The 23,851-nt window shown below is 32.1% G+C and overlaps 1 protein-coding gene across 1 annotated transcript; it reads right to left on the bottom strand.

Moving 5' to 3' along the window:
- Positions 1 to 7,341: 7,341 nt before the first annotated feature.
- On the bottom strand, positions 7,342 to 18,324 carry LOC143245534 (cytochrome P450 18a1-like). The gene is made up of 6 exons (XM_076491897.1): positions 17,872 to 18,324; positions 14,480 to 14,601; positions 13,753 to 14,167; positions 12,294 to 12,558; positions 11,819 to 11,991; positions 7,342 to 9,453 (listed from the first exon to the last, which is right to left on the bottom strand). Exons 1-6 carry the CDS (start codon positions 18,251 to 18,253, stop codon positions 9,254 to 9,256), a joined length of 1,557 nt encoding a protein of 518 aa, XP_076348012.1. The 5' UTR covers positions 18,254 to 18,324; the 3' UTR covers positions 7,342 to 9,253.
- Between the last annotated feature and the right edge of the window lie 5,527 nt (positions 18,325 to 23,851).

The following is a 23,851-nucleotide window of genomic DNA, read 5'->3' on the forward strand; positions in this document are numbered from 1 at the left end:
TTTTCAGATACAAGATGTTATAATGTAAACAACAAACACTTCAAATACTGGAAGAAATCCTGGTTAATTCTAATGGAACTGATGTTTATCTATAAAAGTTACTCAAATCCATTGAAAAAATAGTGTAAATCATAAAATGTAAATCATGTAACAATGCTATATTTTCAATAAGTAGTGTAACAAACAATGTATAAATCCATTCTTATGAAAACACATTAGCTTATCGTAAGTAATAAATTCATTCTTATGAAGTGTATTTAGCTCACACTTGAAAATTCATTCATTTTTACGGAAACGTATTACCTGAAAATTGGTAATGAATCCCTTCTTGTAAAATTAATTAGTTTAAATTAGGAAATATATCCGTTTTTTTTTTTAAATATTAGCTTACATTATGTAATAAACATATTCTAACTCAAACGTATTAGCTTATATAAGGTAGTATATGTATTTTTACGAAAGCGTATTAGCTCATATTAAGTAACAAATACATTCTTACGAAAAGCATTACCCTACTATTTCTTTCTTACGAAAATATACTAACTTACCTTAGGAAATGCATAAATTCTTACGAAACTCATTAAATAGGTAATGAATTAGTCTTTATTCAACTAATTCGTTCTTGCCAAAACGAATTAACTTACATTAGGTAAAAAGATCTATTGTTCTGAAAATGTATTAGCATATATTAAGTACTAAATCCATTCTTACGAAAACTTACTCGGTTATATTAGCTAATATATCGATTCTTAGGAAAATCATTAGCTTAAACTACGAAACGATGAAAATAATTAGTTCAAACTAGTTAATAAATATATTATTTTTACAAAAACGCATTTGTTTACAAATCAATACTTAGTTAATAAGTTCATTCCAAAGTAATCACATTAGTTTATGTAAGTTCATAAATCCATTAAACATTAAATATATTTCTCACGCAAAACATTAGCTTATATTACGTAATAAACCAATTTCTATGTAAATACTTTAACTTATAGTAAGAAATATATCTATTTCAGTATAAACAAGATGGTTACTAGGCAATAGGTCGTATTCCTAAGACAGCTGGTATGGGTATTGAAACTTTAAATAAAATAAAGTACAGAACAACGTTTTAACCTTCTTAGGTCATGTTCAGGTTAACAAAAAGAGTTTCGTAAGAGTCGTATTTTTATCCACGTTTCATAGTGGGTTTTAACAAATTAACATTAAGAACTAAACATTTTGTTTTATCGTTGAGAATATATTATATTTTATAAATGTTATTCGACTTATTAAAAATAACAAAACCAGTACCTTTATCAGGTTGGGTGACAAAAATATTTTTGTTATTAGTTAATTCCTTTAAGGTAGTGTATTCTTCTTAACCAAAAGGTTAACTTTGTTTCATGTGCTGAGTTCCAGTATGGGTAATATTTCTGTGGATTTCTGTTTTGAATTGTGAATCGGTTCTTGTGATTTTGAGGTTGATAAATGCTAATTGGTTAGTTTTTTCCTGTACACAGGTGAACTTAATGTTGGGGTGTATAGAGTTAAAGTGGTTGAGAAACTAAGTGTATGTGTAGTTGTGAATTCTTCAATTGTATCATTAACATACCTGTACCAGTATAGTGGTGGGTGTAAGGCTGAATTAATTGCTTGAGATTCAATCTGAGTCATAAAATTGTTGGCTATAACTGGTGACACGGGATTCCCCATACTTAGGCCATTTATTTGTAGTTAGTTTTGGTCATTGATCATAAAATTAGTTTTGGTGATAGTGAATTCTGTAAGAGTTGCTAATTGGTTGATGGAAATGTGTATCAATGGGTTGATAATCAATCCCGTATCTGTTTATACTCTCGTCTCTAAGACATGTGTCCGGCAACGGTCAGTTGTAAACTTTCTCTTTGTTACCCTGAAGATGACTTAAGAAGGTCGAAACGTTGTTCTTCGCTTTATTAGTAAAAATGTTAATACCCATATCAGCCGTCCTGAGATACATTAAAACTGTTATCTAAATTCCCTGGCGTTACTATAAGGAAAGTTATTAACATTATTTTAGAGAATAAAAATTATCATCATATATTTTTTAAGAAGCTGGCTGGTTCTGTAAAGTATCGATCTGTTCCACATAATAGGTTTGAGATCCTTAAACTACTGTTACTTACCATGGAGTGTCACTTTATAACTTGTTGTAGTTTACTGGTATGTATTAACAAAAGGTTATGATAGTTAATCAAAAACATCTTAAGTGTGAAAAATAAAAGCTCAGCCAAACGTTTGACTTAAATAAATGACATCAAAATTGACGGTCAAACTGAAGCACTTGCAGCACTGATAACCAACCCCGGATTAAGGCATAGGCTTACCGGGCTGAAGCTCAGAGCCTCAAGCTATGACTATAAATGTATTGCACGTAGAGCAGTGGTGCACAAACTTTTTGAGTCAGGGGCCACAAACAGACTTTTGGTTTTTGTTCAATTTCATATGCGAGAAAGCTTGTTCGCAGCAGTACGTGCTGCCAAACTTGCTGGTGTGGACAAATGCGTTCTCTTTCAGATTAGGAAATGTATCAGGTAACGTTTTGTAGAAGTCAAGCAAACTGTTTTCTCGGTAAATAGCACGCAGTTCATCAGATGCCTGGAGATCAATAAGTTCGAGCTGATATTCTGCTGACAAGTCGTCCACTGACACACTGAACTGATCAGCAAAAACTTTTATCAACAATCTGCATTGGTCAAAGTCATGAAACCGTGAGTTGAAGGATTGAATCAAGGTATCTAGCTTCCCAACATAAACTTGTGTGCCATTGTCCTGATTCTTCTGTAGCTGTGACTGAAAAGTGGGAAAGTGCACGAAGTTGCCTGATGCTGCTTGCTGCCAGAACAACTACAACTTTGTCCTGAAAGCTGTGACGTGATTGCAAGCTGACAGACAAGCTGATTTTTGCCTTGCAACTTCAAATTCAGCTCATTCAAGTGTTGTGTCATGTCGACCAGAAAGATCAAATCAGCTTGCCATGCTGGATCAGTCATGGAACTCACTTCTGTGTCTTTGTTCTTGCTTCTGAGGAATTCTATCACCTCATCAATTAAATCCCAGAATCTTCTGAGCATCTTCTCTCGACTCAGCCAGCGTACTTCACGGTGATACACAAGGCCACCATAGTCTGAATCAATTTTTTCAAGAAGACTTCGAAACTGACGGTGATTGAGCCCTCGTGATTTGATGAAATTAATGGTTTTCGTCACTAATGTCATCAGTGCCTGAAAACCAAGTTCTTTACTGCACAGGTTCTATTGGTGAATAATACAGTGCAACTTCACCAACTGTCTATTCTGCTTTCCTCGATGCTTCATCAACAGTGCTACCAGCCCGCTACTTTCTCCGGTCGTGGCTGGTGCTCCATCAGTTGTCACACTTACCAGTTTCGTGAAATCCAATGAAACACTACTACACAGTCGTACTGTCTTCTCGAATAGGGCAGACCCAGTTGTTTGATTCTTCATGGAACCCATGCCGATTAGTTCCTCTGTGATATCAAACAATGACGACACACCACGAACAAAAACTAGTAGCTGTGCTGTTGAACTGATGTCAGTCGACTCGTCTGCTACCAAAGAGAAGTAGACAAAGTTGGCTGCTTTATTTGTAAGCTGCCTTGTCAGTCTGCTGAGAGGTGTGAAATTCTTCGTTGAACTGTCATACGATTCAAAGCCACAATCTGTAGCTTGCGAACTGCTTCCGGATACAACTTTTCCGATGCAGTAATCATACACTGCTAAACAAAATCGCCATTAGTGAACGGTCGGCCAGATTTCGCTATCATCAAGGAAATATCGTAACTGACTTCACATGCTGCTCCTAAATCTGCTGACTGCTTTGAGAAAACGTTCTGCTGGAGATTCAGCGACCGCCGCAGAGATTCAATTCGAGCTGTTCGTTCATCACCGACAACGTTGTGGAAATCTTTATGCTTCGACTCATAATGACGCTTTATATTGGATACCTTCGCCACTGTTACTATCGAATTACACAGCAGACAAATCACGTTCTTCTGTTGTTGAACAAAACAGTATTGCGCAGTCCAATCATTATGAAACTGCCGGTTTTCGTCGTCAACTTTTCTTTTACGATTAGCTGCCGTTTTTTTTACGAAATAATATCAAAATAGGGCTCGTAAGTAAATCTCGAAGAACAATTGGAACGCGTGAGATTTCGTAATTACGGAAATATTACGTCATTGCGCCAATGATTAAATGCCTATGCATTGACGAGATTTGCTTATTAAATTTTCTTTATTGCTCGACACAAATATGGAACCATCCAGTATCTAATCTAATGAATATTCTTCTATAGCTCTTAATCTTCGCGCAGGCACGAACTCTATGTTTGACTTTCCCGTTGGACATCGCAGGCCACTCGGCGACTCGTCTCAAGCCGGATTTGGCCCGCGGGCTGGACTTTGTGCACCACTGAGTCGTAGAGGCTCTGTCTCGAGAGAGCTTCTAGAAGTTGAAAAGCCTAGAGCCAATAAAACCCTTAATCCGGCATTGTGTTATGAATTAAAGAACTGTTTGATATGATTAGAACTTGGAAAGAAAAAATGTATCATCAACATATCGTCTACCTCCTAACAAGAAACATACTTGAAGTAAAAATGTATTACAGAGACGGCTGGTATAGGTATTAAAAACTTTACAGCAAATATTTATTCATCATTTAGCTAGGTTGCGTTTTTTGTTTTACCCATCATCATGCCCCAGGCTGGTCAAAAAACGCAGCCTGACTAACAAATGAATATAAATGAATGTAAATACCAATTTGGCTGCAAAGTTTGATTTCATTCCATTTTAAAGTCACACACTCAATCTAATGTTTGTCGTACCTCTTTTTTTCATACCTAACATGTTTTTGATTAGACAGAAGACCTGTATTGTAGAAATGGCTGGTAGGGGTACTGAAAACTTTAATTAAAATAAAATACAATAATTTAATTAATCATATAAAAATTATTTGATTATTTAATTTCATAGCACAAGAAACCACACATTGTTGACAATACCTCTTAAGAATAATAATCCCATTTTAAGGTAAAAATTTTCATTTTGAAGTCACAGATTCTAAGAATCACTAAAACTTTTTGTTTACAGTTTAAACTACAAATTATATTTAAATCACCTTTCAAGATTCAAAATCTATTCAGATATAAAGACTTATTACTTACTCCTATGTGTCCCAGGATCTTGTACGAACACATACATTACTTACATTGTCAAAACAATACAATATTAACATCTGCGAACACATGGGAGTTTCAAGTAAAACTGGTAAACCCTTACCAAATCCCCATACCCTGCAATTCGAACATACAGTGAAAACAACAACCATTCCATATTTGAGTAGGGAAGCATATTACGTTACTACAATAACAGGTAAGCAAACAACGCCCTTCCTAAAATTCACAAACATAAGATTCTTTACAAACCTATAGTATCTAGACTAGACTCACCGTTACAAATCGTCGCTAAATTTGAAATTCCCCCATATTTTCTCTAAAACTCTTCGGATTTTGTAAATAGAATAATAAAATTCAAATTATACCAAGAAAGTATATTAATATATTTCGACATAAAATATCTATTTACTTTAATACCCGAAGAACAAGTCTTACACTGTATAAAAGTAAAACTAGAAGACAATCTTGTAACAAGCCACCTTATCAACCTAAAAGAATATTTCTTGAAGAACATTTATTTTACATGCGAATGTCAGTTTTATAAACAGAATAATGGATTAGCGATGGGATCCCCCTTTCTGACTATTTAGTGACCTCTACGCGTTCGTTCTAGAAGAACTATTAGGTTGTCCAGAAATAAATGTCGGAATTCTCACGATGACATTTAGAAACTGAATATTGAGCAACTTATCGTTGGTTGGTTGGTTTAATCCAACGTTTGTCTCTTATAAGATGTCTTAATTGTCTACTGTTTCAACTCTACTCAGAGTAAGTTTTGCAACCCCCAAGGCAGCATAGACAAGAAGGACTTTCATCTGATTTTCCTCTACGACGTCAAACTTGGACGAAAATCTACAGAAACTGCACGGAATATCAACCAGGCATTCAGCCATGGATCTGTTACTGAACCTGCAGATTGGCGTTGGTTCCAAAGGTTTCGACATGGAGATGAAAGTCTTGAAGACCATTAAGGTTCAAGTCAGGTTTTATTATACTTGTACATGATTAGTTTAAAATAATCTGCAACAGTGCTTCTTTCATGTTGTTGTTTATTGGATAGCTTCAGTGTGGTATCTTATCATTTCACACAAGGTAAGTGTATTGTGTCTAATGTCTTTCACTATCTTTCATGTAACATCTGCCATCATACGTAGATAGAGAAAACTGAAAGAATCTCAAACACACAATGAGTGTCTATTGAGAACTGTTCAAGATTGTGCTACATCATAACAATACATTTATAAATTTTACAGATAATTGTATTTGAAAGTATATAACTATATATAAAAAAATACTAATATGTTGAGAAATGAAGTTAACTTAATAAATATTTTGCCTAAGAGTATACTTTCTGTAGGTAGCACTACTTCTCTCGACATCACATTTAACTGTTAAAATATACTTTTTGTGTGAAATTTTACGAGCAGAAGTATATATTAATAGGTTACATTTCGTGAATAAATCAGTGAAAGCGAAATTACTCTGAAATAATTCTAAAACTTCATAATGTAAATTTGTTTTTGTTTATAGATTAAACTTAGGTCTGATATTTCGACCACTGTAAATGTATAATTAAAAGACTAACATTGATAACTAGTCGAACTACGAAAATATTCCCGTCACTGTAAATGTGCTTTCAATAGCTAAGTTACGGTAAGAAGGCTGAATGTAAGAATGACCAAGATAAGGCTACTACTTTACGTCATGCTGCACGAGCTGCTAGAATTGAATTTCTAAAATACCAATGTTATTAGAATGATATAATATTTAACGAGAAAACTCCTGAAAAATCTAGATTCCTAAAACACAATTTCTTCTTTCTCAAGAAAAATAAGGTGAATGACTATTTTAATAAGTTCGTAAACCTGTTGGCTTCATCTTTTCTAACATTGAAATAGTGGTTTATCAACAAGTGACATGAAGAGTTTCATTTTGTTGTTGTTTCCTTTTTTTGAACTTCAATTTTGATATACCATGTATTTTGGCTGTGTGTGTGTGTGGACTTATAGCTCTTTTGGCATTTTCTTCTAAATGTTATTAGCCTTGATTTACGTAGATTCATTTTCTGATTATTCTAACCTAATTTTGAAGAAAGATTTTTACCACGTTAGCACTCAGCATTATGTGGACATATTTTTATTATCTTGTAAAGATATTCGTAAAAATTAAAATAATTTAGCCAATTATTTTAAAAATTATTAAATGATACCAAAAACTTAAAAGTTTATTCTGATAACCATCCTTTAAAAAAAAACTCATTGATGTGGCAACATTTACCTATGGGCATTTCTCAAACAAAATTAATTAAAACGATTGAAATAAGAGAATGAGCTGCATGCATGTGGTATTTTGATTTTGTAAGAAAGATAAAAAAGATCAGCTATATATATATATATATATCAAGAAATAATAGCACATTCTAAGAATGCCTCATGTATATTATTACTTTTTCAGTAAATTACATCAGACAATAATAAACTTAAATTGAAATAATATATACTAGTTTTTATTCTTCTGTCTCGGGAGTCTTTTTGATTTGTATATTTAAAACAGCATATTACTTTTAAACAGACAGTTATGGTAAAAAAAAAAACAGCTTTTGCAACTTTTAATATATCTATAACTGGAACAGTTTTACAAAGGTAGTATTTGTTGCCAAATAATAACAGTCGCTCAGTCGAAAAGTCCAACGTAAACGCAAAGAAACAAATAGCTTCCAGAAACCTAACAGAAAAATAACATGTATCAAAGTTGTTATTTCATCAGGAAAGGTTGAAGCTGATAAACATAACATGTTAATGTTATGTTTGAGATTTAACCAATGTTATAAAAGTCCAGGAGATAACTAAAAATCAACTCTCACTGTAACATGACTTACTCGTTTTTTACTTGTTAATGACAATACAACACTATTATTTTCACTAAATAATTTAAAATGTATGTTTATTATACCAAACTCGGTTGTTAACTTTCTATATTTTCAGTGGCAACCATTATATTATATATATACATTTTAAAAGAATTTTTTTTGTACTTTATCAACAACAATGTAAAGAACTGTTAAAATTAAAAATAATTAAACTTCAATGAACACGAACGACTGTCATTTCGGTTTGAGAGATTTTCATTGTTTGAAGAAGTTCAAGTGTTTAAAGTTAATTTCGCCAAGAGGTTAACATAACTATGCTAATAAATGATAACAAAGTCATGTTAACACAGGATAATATAGTCATGTTATTACATGACAACAGAGACATGCTAATACATGATAACATAGCCATGATAATCTAGTCACATTAATACATGATAACAAAGACATGCTAATACATGATAACATAGCCATGTTAATACATGATAACAAAGACATGTTAATACATGATAACATAGCCATGCTAATACATAACATAGTCACGTTAATACATGATAACATGGTTATATTAATTAATACATGATAACATGGTTATATTAATTAATACATGATAACATAGCCATGGCGATATATGATAACATAGTCCTGTTCATACATTATAACATAGACATGCTAATACATGATAACATAGTCCTGTTCATACATTATAACATAGACATGCTAATACATGATAACATAGCCATGTTAATACAGACAGGATAATATGGTCGTGCTAATACGCTTCAAAAGTACAAAAATAAATAGTAAATTCATCACTTGAATCACCGATTGTTACTAAATTATAACGGTTTCGGGAAATTCCAATAACCACAGAAAAGGGCAAATCAAAAGAACATCACTTTTATAACTTTTATATGAAAATGCCTCGAACTGGACGCTAAGTTACATGTAAAGTTTAATCATTCGCTTCTGGTTCTGCATACCTAAGAAATGTTTTTGACAGATGTAATAATTTGAAAAACTGTTGACTAAAAGAAACATCCCCCCTATCTCACTTTTACAAAGTGACATTTCCCATATATACAATTTGCAAACTACAATCGTATTTACAAATGACTGGAGATTTCTAGGTCACACACATGTTACTAATGCACGTTACAAAGTCACACTAACACCAAAGCCTTGTCCCGCGGTAAAGCACAGACGTTGAATGGTTTGGCCGTCAGCGATATGAAGACCTTACCTTCCACGCTAGGGAGCTCTTCCCCTTCAGGGACTCCCAAGTTAAACTGATGCAGAAGTCCAGTTATAAAAAGAAACAATTCCATTTTTGTAAGAACGTCTCCAAGGCACACTCTCCTACCTGTAAAAGAAAAAAATTATTTCGAATTTTTGAGTTCAAATTTTGATGTTTTAAACAATAACGAATTAACTGTCGTATAAGAAAAAAATAATCAAAATATTTCGTAAAATATTAGTTTTAGTTATTATAACTTTATTTTTTGTATATAAGAGGTGATTAAAGTATTATTAGCTATAAAACTAAATTAATAGAATTTGGTAAAAATGTTTTTTTTGGGGTGGGTGGGTGAAATAGAGTACATATGGCATGGCTAGCTGCGAGTTACGAGTTCAAATCCTACCACCAAACATACTTAATATTTTCAGCCGTGAGTTATTATGATGTTAAGGTCAATTCAGCTTTTTGTTAGTGAAAGAGTAGCACAAGAGTTAGCGTTAAATAATGTTGACTAGCCTATCACTCCTATATTGAGTATGGATAGCGCAGATAGCTCTTTTATAGTTTTTGCGCGAAACTCTAAAAACTAACTAACAAATAGGGAGTAAATCATATTTTCCAACGATTCTTGTGTGATACGAAAATAATGAGGAATGTATCGAACAAAACACTATGAAATTATAAACATTTCCCTTCAAAACCTTATAGATATTTCAATGCTCATACCAACTTATAGTCTATCTACACTGTGTCTACTGATAGGTTCAAACAAAAAAGGTATTTTTCCGTTTGTTATTCAAAGGTGAAACGTTTGTACAGTTTAATATAATAATACAAAAACAGGGTAATCTAAACGTTATATAAAAAGTCAAATTATCTTCCATCTCAACTAAATGTGTCACGATTAGCTTTTGTTTGACATCAAAGTTATTATTACTTTTGTTTGATATCAAAGTTATTATTACTTTTGTTTGATATCAAAGTTATTATTACTTTTGTTTGATATCAAAGTTATTATTACTTTTGTATGACATCAAAGTTATTATTACTTTTGTATGACATCAAAGTTATTATTACTTTTGTTTGATATCAAAGTTATTATTACTTTTGTATGATATCAAAGTTATTATTACTTTTGTTTGATATCAAAGTTATTATTACTTTTGTTTGATATCAAAGTTATTATTACTTTTGTATGACATCAAAGTTATTATTACTTTTGTATGACATCAAAGTTATTATTACTTTTGTTTGATATCAAAGTTATTATTACTTTTGTTTGATATCAAAGTTATTATTACTTTTGTTTGATATCAAAGTTATTATTACTTTTGTTTGATATCAAAGTTATTATTACTTTTGTATGACATCAAAGTTATTATTACTTTTGTATGACATCAAAGTTATTATTACTTTTGTTTGATATCAAAGTTATTATTACTTTTGTATGATATCAAAGTTATTATTACTTTTGTTTGATATCAAAGTTATTATTACTTTTGTTTGATATCAAAGTTATTATTACTTTTGTATGACATCAAAGTTATTATTACTTTTGTATGACATCAAAGTTATTATTACTTTTGTTTGATATCAAAGTTATTATTACTTTTGTTTGATATCAAAGTTATTATTACTTTTGTTTGATATCAAAGTTATTATTACTTTTGTATAACATCAAAGTTATTATTACTTTTGTTTGATATCAAAGTTATTATTACTTTTGTTTGATATCAAAGTTATTATTACTTTTGTTTGATATCAAAGTTATTATTACTTTTGTTTAAACTGACCGAAAAGTTATATACCATAAATACCACATACTTTTATTAGAAATGAATAAAAACTCTATAACTTTTCGAAAGGTGCACATTGCTTCTTCAGGGGCAAACTAGCATTTCCAGATGTGGGTTGTAGCATTTTTACCCATTTCTGCCAATGTCCCATCTAATATCATAACCATACTGTTATTAGGAATACAGTTTAGACTGATCAAAGGAGAAAATAAAACAACAAAATTCTGTTATGATAAGCTTATTTTCCTTAAATAAATACTTGTTTTTCTAGTTATAGTGAGAAGTACCGTTCTGTAAGATAGAAGGCAAGTCTTAATGTTCCTGCTTCTGTAATGTAAGAAGTACCGTTCTGTAAGATAGAACGTACATTTTAATGTTCCAGCTTCCAAAGAACTATAGAATTATAGAATAAAACGGAAGTTTTAATGTATTCCAACTTCTGTACTGTATTATACGTATCTATATTAAAGTTACATTTTGTTTACAACAAATAGTTAAAAAATTTTAAAGTTTAAATTAAAATGTAAACTCTTCACACTTAATAGTTTTGACAGCTATTAATGACTTATTAATAGACTTGTGATGAAAGCTCATTCGTCATATCTGTCTTAGCTGTAAAGTACACAAACTTATCTGTCTGCACGTGTGTGTACTTATAACGTATATATTTGAAAGTTCAATATTAAACGCACCTACGGAGAATGGCATGAAAAAATGTGGTTTCACTATCTTCCCGTCCAACAGGAATCTTTCTGGTTTGAAAGTCTCAGGACTGGACCAGAGATCGGGATCCATGTGGATGGCCCATAAATTAGGTAACACATGAGTGTCTTTAGGAATGTGGTAGCCTGCAAGTTCAGTGTCTCTGTAAAATAAACATAAATACGCTGATATCGATGAAGTTCTTAAGTTAAATTTGGTTTTATTTCCGAACAGCAGTTTATCTGAAGTAGTTTTCTCAATATTAGTTTTGATAACTCTTACTATTGTAGTGATCTTCGGGTGTACGGCTTACTGATAATCGCTTTTAAAAATATAAATGGAATAATAATGAATTTATTCTATCTAGTATACATATATACATGAACACCGATTAGTGAACTTTAATATCCTAGCATGATTATATAAAGCTTTAGCTAGAAAAGTACTGAAATATTTAAATCTTACTCAAGTGTGGCATGTGCGTTTCCCAATGCAATAACGTTCGCCCGTCTTAGCACTTCCAGAATCGTAGCTTCTGTGTACGGAAGGTCTGTTTGATCGGATAACTTGGGAAGGCGATGACGTCCTACAACAGCGTCTAGTTCTCTTTGTACACGTTTTTGAACTTCCGGGTTCCTAACAAGGAATAAAATCGCCCATTCAAGTGTTGACGTCACGGTTTCCAGCCCGGCACTAAAGATGTCTCCCATTACTTGTAATAGTTGCATTTCTGAAGTAATACATAAAGCAAACTACTCATCAAACATTGATAAATAAAAACATTTGTAGGAAAACCAAGACACTCTACAGCTAGGAGAAGAAAATAAACGACGCGTTAACAATGCTCAAATAAAAACAGTGGTCATCCATATATGAACGAGGGCTATCTGCGCTAGCCGTCCCTAAGTTAGCAGTGTAAGACCAGAAGGAATGCAGTTAGTCATTACCACCTACCGCCAACTCTTCAGTTACTCTTTTGCCAACGAATACTGGGACTGATCGTCACATTACAACATCCCCGCGACTAAAAGTACAATTATGTGTGGAGTGATGGGAATTTGTACCAGCGACATTCAAATTACGAGTCGAGCGCCCTGTTACCACCTGGCCATGCCGGCTGTGAAAATTTGATAAAATTAGACTGTTAATAATACTTTGGTGAAGATAGCATAAATAAATATTCTTGTGATAAAAAGAAGGAAGGTTTTATACTATGTATTCAAACTTGTAGCTTCTTTTAAAGATACACATGTGCTATACTTTATTTAGTATGATAATCACGAACAACAGTTTAGTTGCTTTTCTGAATGATTTCATCAAAGTAGGTGACTGGAGTTTCTGAATTATTCATGTAAATGTCAGTTAAAAATAACATATCTCAATACATGTCAACTTTTAGAAAGTTTTCAGTTTATCTTTTTGTTTAATCATAATTTTTAAAGTGTGCTACTTATTTAATTTATTTAGTCTAAACCAGTAACGGATTTAAGGTTGTGCAGGTCCAGGGGCTAATCATTTTGTGAACCCTACATCCCTGTAATTTTAAATAGAATAATATTATCAATGAACCCCTATTAAGACCATGGGCCATGCGGCTCAGACCCTTTTAGCCCCTACCTAAATACGCCACTGGTCCAAACTACAATAGTACAGAATACAAATCTCTATAATGATAAAGAAATATATTTGTTCTTACTCGAATAACTTTATTTTAAAGACATATAAACAAAATTGAAGTGTCAAAAACTGTGTGTGAAAATGCTATCCTATTAGTATTTTTTAAAGTTGGAGATTATGTGAACCCTTACTGGACCTCATTCTAATCCAATCACACGAACATCATTCTTGTTACTTACACCTGGCAGTTAAAGTAACTTAAAACTGAATTAATTAAATTTTGGATTACATTTTCAGTGTACCTTACCTGAAAAAAACGACTCTTTGTTTTCGTCTTGACTTTCTTGAAGCTGAACCAAGTAGGCATCCACGAAATCTCTGATTTTACTGTGGTCTAGAGTGCGCTTGTGTTCCTCTGCCACTTCTTTAAAATACGCTGCGCTTTCTTGGCGATTTTCTTTAATTTTATGGTAAGCATAGCTTCCTCCTGGTATGTATCGTAACATTGGAATAAAATTTACGGGAACAGCTAAAGTAAGCAAACGAAATCCTTCATCTATAAGCTCCAACAAACGGGTGAATCGAGGATCTTCTTTTGAATAGGTGACGCTCATTAGTAGAGATCCTACAACGTTACTTACGGCACGGGCGATTGCTGGACGTAAACTACAAGGAGCCCCATCTAGATAGTAAATTCCCGATAAAAATTCCATGACTTGTTCCTGGAAAAAAGAAACATATTACTAAAAGAAAAGACATTGTCTGCCCTTAAAGAAAATGCTACAGAAGATTTTTACTTGAATCTATTAAGCATATTTTGATCGTTTTAAGAAAGAAATTAATGAAATGTTTAATAACTGTTTTGTTTATGTTATAATTAACACTGAAGGCAGAAAGAAATAACTTTTTTCTTTAAATGTCATAGCTTCAATTTTAAGTTATATAATATTATTTCAGTTTACAACCATATCCTACAAGATCCCTTTCGGCTACCACTGATAATTTAGTGAAAGTGAGACAAATATTTAACATACCTTCACTTTATTCTCAAGAGCAGCTTTTCCTGGTCCTATATTTTTTGCACCAAATTGTCGCATAACGCAATGTACAAATGCTCGCTGTTCCCGCCAGAGAGCACCAGAAGAGTTAATAATACCTGAAAGAACAAAGAGAGAAAATATATTCCTTTCAAACTCAAAACTACATGAAACAACACTCATTCTTCGAATCACACGGGCCTTAAATGATTCCGAGCCAATTTCCTATTTCTAATAAAGGAAAAAAAATGTTCTAAGTGTTATAGAACATGGCATGTTATCGGTATTGCTGGCTCTAGAGGGACAGTGTTTAAATATTTCTCTGCTAAACATATGAATACTACAAAAAAGAAGCATTTACAGGGATCTTGTTACATTTGGAACTGAGTAAAAAATATGTGAGATTATGATTAGTGTGGCAATCTTTTATTACTTTAAAATTGCAACCTCGCTTGATTATAAAATTATAAAGATATCTTTTATGTAAAAATTATGAAGGTAAAATATCGGCCCTAAAGAACATTTACAATTTAACAACTTCACAGATAACTGTTATTGTTTCGAAACAAGTCAATGATTTTAGTCTAGGAATTATTTGTAAATTCTCAAATATCAAATTTTTTGTCAATGAAGAGCCGTGGGTTATATAGACAATAAGTAACTTAGTGTGCGTTTTCATTTCTCATACTCAAATAAAAAGTTTGATTCATTGAATTTGTTTTTCCTTTGCTATGTTAATTTAATTTGGGTACTTTTGTTCGCGTACTCTAACACTATTTTAGCACGATATTTGTTAGTTTTCACATAATAGTTTTTATTCGATCGAAATATAGCAAGAGATGTATTTGATAATAAGGTACGATTTTTATATTACTATTGTTTTAAAAATGTACGTTAACAAGTATTCCATTTTATAAGCTTTATAAATTACTTTCAGCGACAAAAAAATTTTCAAGATCACAAATATTTTAATCTTTCCTTATTACTGAGAGTTAAAATGTTATTTATGAAAAGGGAAAAGTAGTAGCTCTCCTTCTAATGTAAAGTATGTGATAAAATGGGTACATCTGATATAAATAGGTATATGTAGGTAAACCTATTGAGCTAAAATCAAATGAAGTAGCATGTGCTAAAAAATAATCAATTAAAACTGTCTGAGATTATTCGACATAAGGCAAGAAATATTGAACTATTACGTAAGATATTTTAGGGAAATGAGAACAAGTATGTATTATAAAGCTAACTTCAATCAAACCTTTTTTCTATATTTAAGACTTTAATCAAAAGTTAATCTCTTGTTAATAAAAATACATTACGGATCAACATTAAGGTATTTCAAGATTCATGAAACAAAACATCTGAAAGTATCACGTGACAATACCAACAGAGACTTCAAAATCTTATTGATCTTCATTGTTCAGATTATATTTTTTTGCTTTACAGTGTTAAAAATCAGTGCTAAAACTATTTAGAGAAACTGTTTCAGTTGATCATGTATTCCAGTCTTTTGTGTACAATAATTGGCTTGAGGTTATTACACTCTAAGCCATGTGACAAATTATTTTCTGCTGTTTCAGTTTAAAAAGCAAAAGTCTCATTAAGGATTCATGGTCGGTCAGCTTAGTAAACCCACCCGTTTGTTTAGGTTAAAGATCTGTTAGAAAATCAAGAACAACCATATGTTTCTTGTCTCTTGTTCAACTCTACTTTCACTCTAATCATTAGATAATTATGCTCTAACCATTACTAAGAGCTTTAACACTTCCTCTTTTTACCACCTGGTGAGAGGTGAGTCATCTTCTATATAACTAAAGTAAACGTCTTTTAGCTAATCAATAGAAAGCAGTGAGAACGTACTTAAGGTAGTTTGTGTTAGAGTAACCACGTTTTAGACTTGGAATATTTGGATAAAATACAATCTTGTGATACACGGAGTCGTACAATACACAGGCACATAGGGAAATAGTTCACAACTAAATCGAATGTGTAGATAAAATTGAACAGAAAGGGCAAAAAGAATAATCTTTTTCTTAAAGTTAAAATAAAACTTCATTTGTTTACTTCCAAGAACGGTTACACTGCTTGAATTATGATCGATCTTCAAAATATATTATTCTATTAATGCCAATTTACATCCTTCAGAATTATTTGAAATACGTAGGGCATTTCAAATGTAAGTAATAATTATTATTTTAATAGAAAAATATGTTTGATTAATTTTCAACTCAACTGTCTTAGAAGAGCATAACAAATGAAAACTAATGCTTGGGTTCAACATCTCACGGCACAGACAGATAGAACAGTTGTTACACGTTCTTCTACTGGACTACCAATAATGAAATTCTTAAAACGTTATGCTTGTTACTGGACAGCCAAATATTGTGTCTAAAAATCCAGGACAGTATTTTACTTCAGCAAATAGACACCTGTGTGAACAATATTAGTTTAAAATTATACAACTAAACTTTATATACCTTGCTTACAGAAGAATATGAAAACACAATTAGATATCCTGAAGTCACGATGTAAAATATAAAATAGACTCAACAAGATATTCTGAAGATATGATATAAAATACGAAGTAGACTTGACATTCTTAGGCATTTGTAAACTTCCTTTAAGTTTAGTTGTTTTGTTGAACCTGGTCTGGCATGGCCAAGCGCGTAAGGCGTGCGACTCGTAATCCGAGGGTCGCGGGTTCGCGCCCACGTCGCGCTAAACATGCTCGCCCTCCCAGCCGTGGGGGTGTATAATGTTACGGTCAATTCCACTATTCGTTGGTAAAAGAGTAGCCCAAGAGTTGGCGGTGGGTGGTGATGACTAACTGCCTTCCCTCTAGTCTTACACTGCAAAATTAGGGACGGCTAGCACAGATAGCCCTCGAGTAGCTTTGTGCGAAATTCCAAAAAACAAACAAACTGTTTTGTTGAATCACTGTTTTTAAACAACATAATATTTGTCACGTTTTTTCAGGACAGAAACGTTCGGTTAATAATAAATAATTAAATTACTTGCATATCTTTATTAAGGCATTACGTTAAGCACAGTGTGAAACGAGCTATACTTATCTTTTACAATGTTCTGTTTCAACTTATTTGTAAACTTGACATAGTTCACTTTTCAAGACTCCTTACTTGTATCTTTAAGGGTTAAAATTGCTTGAGATAATTATATAATATTCAACTATTAGTCTGCTGTGATATACGAAGGTGACATAGGGTCGATTGCTACTTTTAAGAACGTTAGTAACAAAACCAACAAACATATAACATGAAAACGAATTTCTCAAGTTTTGAACATATTTCTGAAAGGCTTGATTTGAAATGAAAACACTCATAATGTAAAATTTGATTACATTTTTGTGTTTAGTAGTTGAACAATAAACTCACCGTAGCCTTGCAGTAATTTCGTAAGTTCCGTATCTGGGCGGCCGGAAAATACATGCTGACGGAAAGCTTGTCGGACTATGTGAGGATCATTTAGAACCACGACTCGCTTTCCGCCTAAAAATATTTGATAAACAGATCCGTAAGTTCGAGCCAGTGATGTTAGGGTCAAGTGGAAATCTCTACCAAGAAAAGGGAGAAATCCAAACAGAGGAAGTCCACGTGGTCCAGGTGGCAGCGGTAATCGGCTGTGGCTGCGAGAGAGAAACAAAAGTCTTGTGATAAGGAGAACCATGATAAAAATAAGGACTAAAGACAGTGTAGGCGGAAGATACCAATGGAGGGACCTCAAAAGGAGAAAAGTATAGTGAATCAAAAGACTCATGCTACAAGTTCTAAAGCGATACAGTTACTGTACTACAGTGTGCTGAGGCAGACTAAATATTGTGGGATTAACAGCCGATTATTGATCTCTCAGTCGATGGGCCCTACTCGCGCTGCTTTTATAGGGTTAGTCGAAGGTTAAGCCTTTAGCAATAGGCAATGCCCTGAGGTGTCCGAGAGACAGTAGTGTTTAGTGTTTACCTGGGACCAGGCTTGTCCTCAAATCGGGCGGTGGGTGGGCTCTACCCCGGGGCAGGTAAGTAGAAGTAAGCCAACTGAATCACTGGGCCATTCTCTGTAGGTGCCGATAAAAATATCTTCGAAAGAAAAATAATTAGATTAATTAAAATATTAAACACGGGTGACAATTATCAATGTGATGGTAATGTGACAAGTAATGGAATAGATGACACCTTGTGGAAGTTCTGAATTCACCAGCTTCCTTATGTTAAGATCAAATACTAATAGAAGAGACGGAAGACTGCTTCCCACACCACAGGTCATTCACCCTAACAGGCGAACGGAACACCTAAGAACGTCGTTTTGTAGATGGGGCTGTTTTGGCGAATGATTAAAAGCAGCGACCAAAGCTTCTATTATGTACTGTGCAGTTTATTTTCGTAAATATAACTTTTTACAGAATAACAGGTGTTTTTTATTTCAAAGAAAAGTTACTATTATTGACTGTACTGTTTATTTACATGAGCATAAATTTTACAGAGAAGCAGGTGTATCGTATTGCAAAGACGTAGTTATGATTTCTAGTGCACTGATATTAATATGGAAAGTATATACAATTCAGGTACAACTTTAACTGAAACAAATATGTACTGTTAACACCACTTATAAGCGTTCTAAACAAGTATTCTTAACAAGACATAAGTAGAACAGTATTCTGATAATAGTTATTTTGCATGAGATACAAATATAAACTTTGACCTAAATGTTTAACTTTTCATTCTTTCAACAGCTAATAGGTATAATAGCAACATCAGATTTTCGCCTAATATCAATTCTAAACAACTTTCAAGTAGGTACTGCGGAGTGTTTACCACTTCCGGCATGTTTTATTCCTTGTAAACAACCAACTGTATTTTTTTGACACTAGTTTATGTTTTTACTTTCTTAATCGAAATAGAATTATTCTAAAATCGGCTGAATTTTAATAGTACTACACTTTTTGCTCACTGAAACATTTAAAGTTTAGTAATATACGTGCAGATATTGATATGGTTCGATGACTTCGGATTGTCATTTGTTTGTTGATTTTTGCGAAATGCTGCTCAAGGGCCAATTTCATTAGCTGTTATTAATTTTGAAGACAGAAGTTAACACCAACTTTAGAGTCACTCTTCAACAATGAATAATAGTACTGGCTGTCACATTATAACGCGCCCACTGCTGAAAGGACGAGCATGTTTAGTAACAGGGTTCAAATCAGCAGTTTTGATGTTAAGCGTCCTAACAACCAGGCCATGACAAGCCTCCAGATCACTGGATTTTTGTAAAAATAAGTCCCTATTAGTTACTATGGCCTAAGAACCGTATATGAACCACAAACACATTTAGGTGAAACATTTATCACGTATTTAATTCTAATAAATATTCGTGCTTTTATTTTAACAAAGTAACTAAATTTATCACATTTATTGTTAGCTTTACATCGCTTCATAAATGGCGTCAGTGAAATTCTTAAATAGTTATTTGTATAACCTATTATTCTACACAATAATAAATTAATTAACTAATATTGTTCGCGTTATTCACAAAATGTTAATCATATCAGTAAATTTTTGTATTGTTTGATAATCACTGTCTTTTTTTCCAGTAATGTCATACACAGCAGTAAGAAAATTGAACTATCGTTGGCAAACACTTTCATCAAGATTCGTTTTGAGTTTACTTACTGATTAAGTATTATTTTAATACAAGTTACAACTTTTACAGTAAGCAGATTTATTTTTAACAAGTACAACGTTTCGATAATTGGTACGATCATTCTCATGTACTTCTATAAACATGTTCCTTACTGTAAAAGCTGTAACGTATAATAAAATATAACAATTTCGTTGTTCATCTTTCCTATAACGTGCTATGTACATAGTATTAAGAAAATTGTAGTTGTCATAAGACATTATAAGGTCTATCGTTTATAAACCCTTCCCTTCCAGTGTTTGAAAATCTTGGTCTTTTTAATAATTTCTCGTACAATACAAGAACATGTAAACTCTTGTTGGAAAACTCTTCCTCAATTTGATAATTCTGCCATTATAAAAATATTGTATAGATTAAAAGGCTAGAAACCGGTACGTTTCGTTTTTCGTTTACCTGTCATGACTTTATAAAATAAAATGAGTAAACTTTAACTTAAAATTCAATAACAGCAATTTTTACAGTTAATAAGTCCTGATTTCAATAGTTACAATATTTCAACTCATAATCAGTATTATGGGTCAAAACTTGCCTACTATAAAAGTTTTTGTCACTGCATGTGTACTTTAAAATTTGAGTCCAATAGGTTTCTTACTAAACATTAAACTATTAACTCATTTACTGTAAGTTTACTAAAACTCATCTTAAGATTATTTTCATACATTTCTCGACAAACGGTATAAAATCTAAGAAAAGTTTTTACACAATTCTCACGATCTCGTTAGTGCCGGAAACTTTTATTTACTAAGTATATATTTTATTATTTCTTTCAACAAAACTTAAGTTAAATTTCACAACAAATGAATGACACAGTTCGGCGAAGTTTCATACGATATTTAAACTTCGTTTCTGATTTTATATAAATATATGTAAGTTGATTCCTTACAACATACGATACAGTTAAAGTAACATTGATTACTTTTCATATAGTTAATAAAATATTGGCTAAATTGCCAGATATATAGAGAAATAGCTAACGTCTTTTAGAGCAATATCATAACAACGACAGCTGCTCTGGTGTGCTGTGAGCGGTCATTGACCCTAAACATATTAGTCCTAGAACACAAATGTGTGTCGCTCTCGTTACTCTACAGTCTGCACTATCCACTTACCATTTACGAGGTTCACAATTCAGCCACGGGACCACTGCGCTTGTTGCACCGCTGAAATTCTCACTGTTTCCGTTGTCTTCCTGTATCTTTGCGAACTGTCGAACGTGCATATCTACAGAAATGTTTATTACACGTTTAAACAGAACAAGCAGCATCACTGCAATTGTTTTGTATTGAACCAACCTTAAAACAGTCGTCATCTCACATATAAAATAAACATTAATTAAAAACAAGTAAACTGGAGGCACAGAATGATAGTTGTATATCATGAATCTCCTTTAAATTTAGATTTATATATGGCTAGAACCAGGAAGTACTGTTTGACATGTCAAGAGCTAATGGAAACTATTACGTTACACTCATATAACTGTGGCAAAAGTATTCAGTGATAAAATATAGGGTGCATAAACTCTAATGGCGTCAAAACTTTTAATAAAAAATGTTAGTATTTGGTATCACTAAAGGAGACAAATAATATTCGAAAATTCATTAAGTTTCTAGAATGATCTCGAAGCATTTTAATAGCCTTATTTACTTGTTTGTTTGTTTTTTTCATTTAATATTCATCTCCAGTTGTAACCCAAAAATGTAGATATTATGCGACTGGTGATGCTACCAAAACTCAACAAAATCCAGTTATGTTTATTTACTACAAATTATTTTTAAAATGAAAACACTCCCTCTATGTAAGCTACTTTTCAAGTTAACATTATCAGCAAATTTGAAAAATAGTTGCAACCTAGAAAGATATCTGTGCTTAACTAGGAAGAATCATTAAGAAAAATAAAATAAAATATTTTCTCGCTAGAGGAAAACCTTTTAGTTTGCTTACTTGTTTCGGAAATTTCGTACAAACCTACAAGATTAAAGCCAACTCTTGACTGTCCTCACATAGTGCACTCACGGTACCAACGTACGGAATGTATTTTTCGTCAATTGATAGCGAACCACAAATCTTCGAATTCACATTATCCCACACCAGTTTCAAAAACTGCATACAAACGTATTTATAAAACCTATTAAAAGCAGATAATATTTAACATTTCATTTCAGTTAATACCAGCAATAAATATTCTATTCCATGAAGTATTTTGAATGGTATTAAAACAAATAGAATTGTGCCAAAACTTATAGAATTATCAAGTACCACATGAAATGGGTTGCAGTATGTTTTATCTAAATCAAATCAAAAACATTATCTCAAGTGGTTGGATTTACAAACAACATTTAAGCTTAATCAAGAGTAATACACCCATCCAGTTGTGCAAATTAACTCTGTCTTTTGGGTGTTTTCAATCCTTGTTTCATCACTCTCAATTCTACTCGATAAGTTTTGCGTTTTGAATTTAAGTTTTCGTGCTTAAAATGTTATACCTCTCGAGGAACAACGTGATATGAAGACTTTTACAAAACATTAACATTATTATTACAACACGTTGTCAACAGTGTTCATCCTGTTTTACCGTTTTTAAAATAAAGTAAGTGGTTCATTGCAAATACGCTGTTGCAAAAAACAAAAAACAAACAAATACAATTACACTGTGATATTAAATGTTATAAACCCAACAGCCGTTTTGAAGTATCGGCATTGTTTCTTTTTTTAATTATAAATGTTACAACAACATTTTTACAACATAACAAATGTTACATCTACCTTACGGTACAATATAGAATGTAAACGGAATGGAATGATTCGGGTTTTATTTCATATAAATACGAACAGCTTGCTAGCGAAATAGGCCATAAAGCATGTAAAACGTCCCATTATTCTTAGGTAATTAAAATTTCAGAAGCGTTTCTTACTTTTCAAAATTACTTTAAAGGCTTGGAAGTGTAATGAAACAGAAATATATCACTTTACAAAACATGTATTTTTATTTACCAAATAAATGAATGAAATAAAACAAAAATATAAGGATTTTTATATTAAAAGTGAAATTAAAAAATCAACTTTTTAATTTATACTTTCAAATTAAAGAATAATATTTGTTTAAAATATATATTTTTTATTTAAAATCTAAAACAGCTCTTTTAAAGAAATGGAAGTTTTGTGAGATTTTATCTATATTCATTCTTCTTAAAATTAGACAATAAAGCAGGCTTTTCATTCATTATTTGCAGCTAAATGGTCATTCTGGACTTTAATGGTATTCATATGAATAACGAATATGAAATACAGTTTGTTTTGCGTTGTGTGGATCCTGCTATATTTTCTGTTAACAGCTCTTACATTTCAAATATGTTTAATCTCAGGTAAAACTATTTACAATATTAAAATTGGTTGATATTTCACCAGAAAATGTTCACACAAATACAGTTTACCGAACTAAAGTTTTAATTTACTTTAGTTGAATGAAACTCAGGAGCACTGTGTTAATTTGTTTAATTTCTAGTGATCTCAATAAACCTACTGTAACAAATAATAATCTTATCGTTACATTAAATAAACTTTACTCGTTATAAGTACAATAAAGTTTTTCTATATAGCAGCTATCAGTGTCACTTATAGGAGGTATACACAAAAGGTATTCAATGTAACAGCTAACAGTGTCACT

This window comes from Tachypleus tridentatus, chromosome 2 (genome assembly GCF_004210375.1).
Source record: "Tachypleus tridentatus isolate NWPU-2018 chromosome 2, ASM421037v1, whole genome shotgun sequence".
NCBI lineage: Eukaryota > Metazoa > Arthropoda > Merostomata > Xiphosura > Limulidae > Tachypleus > Tachypleus tridentatus.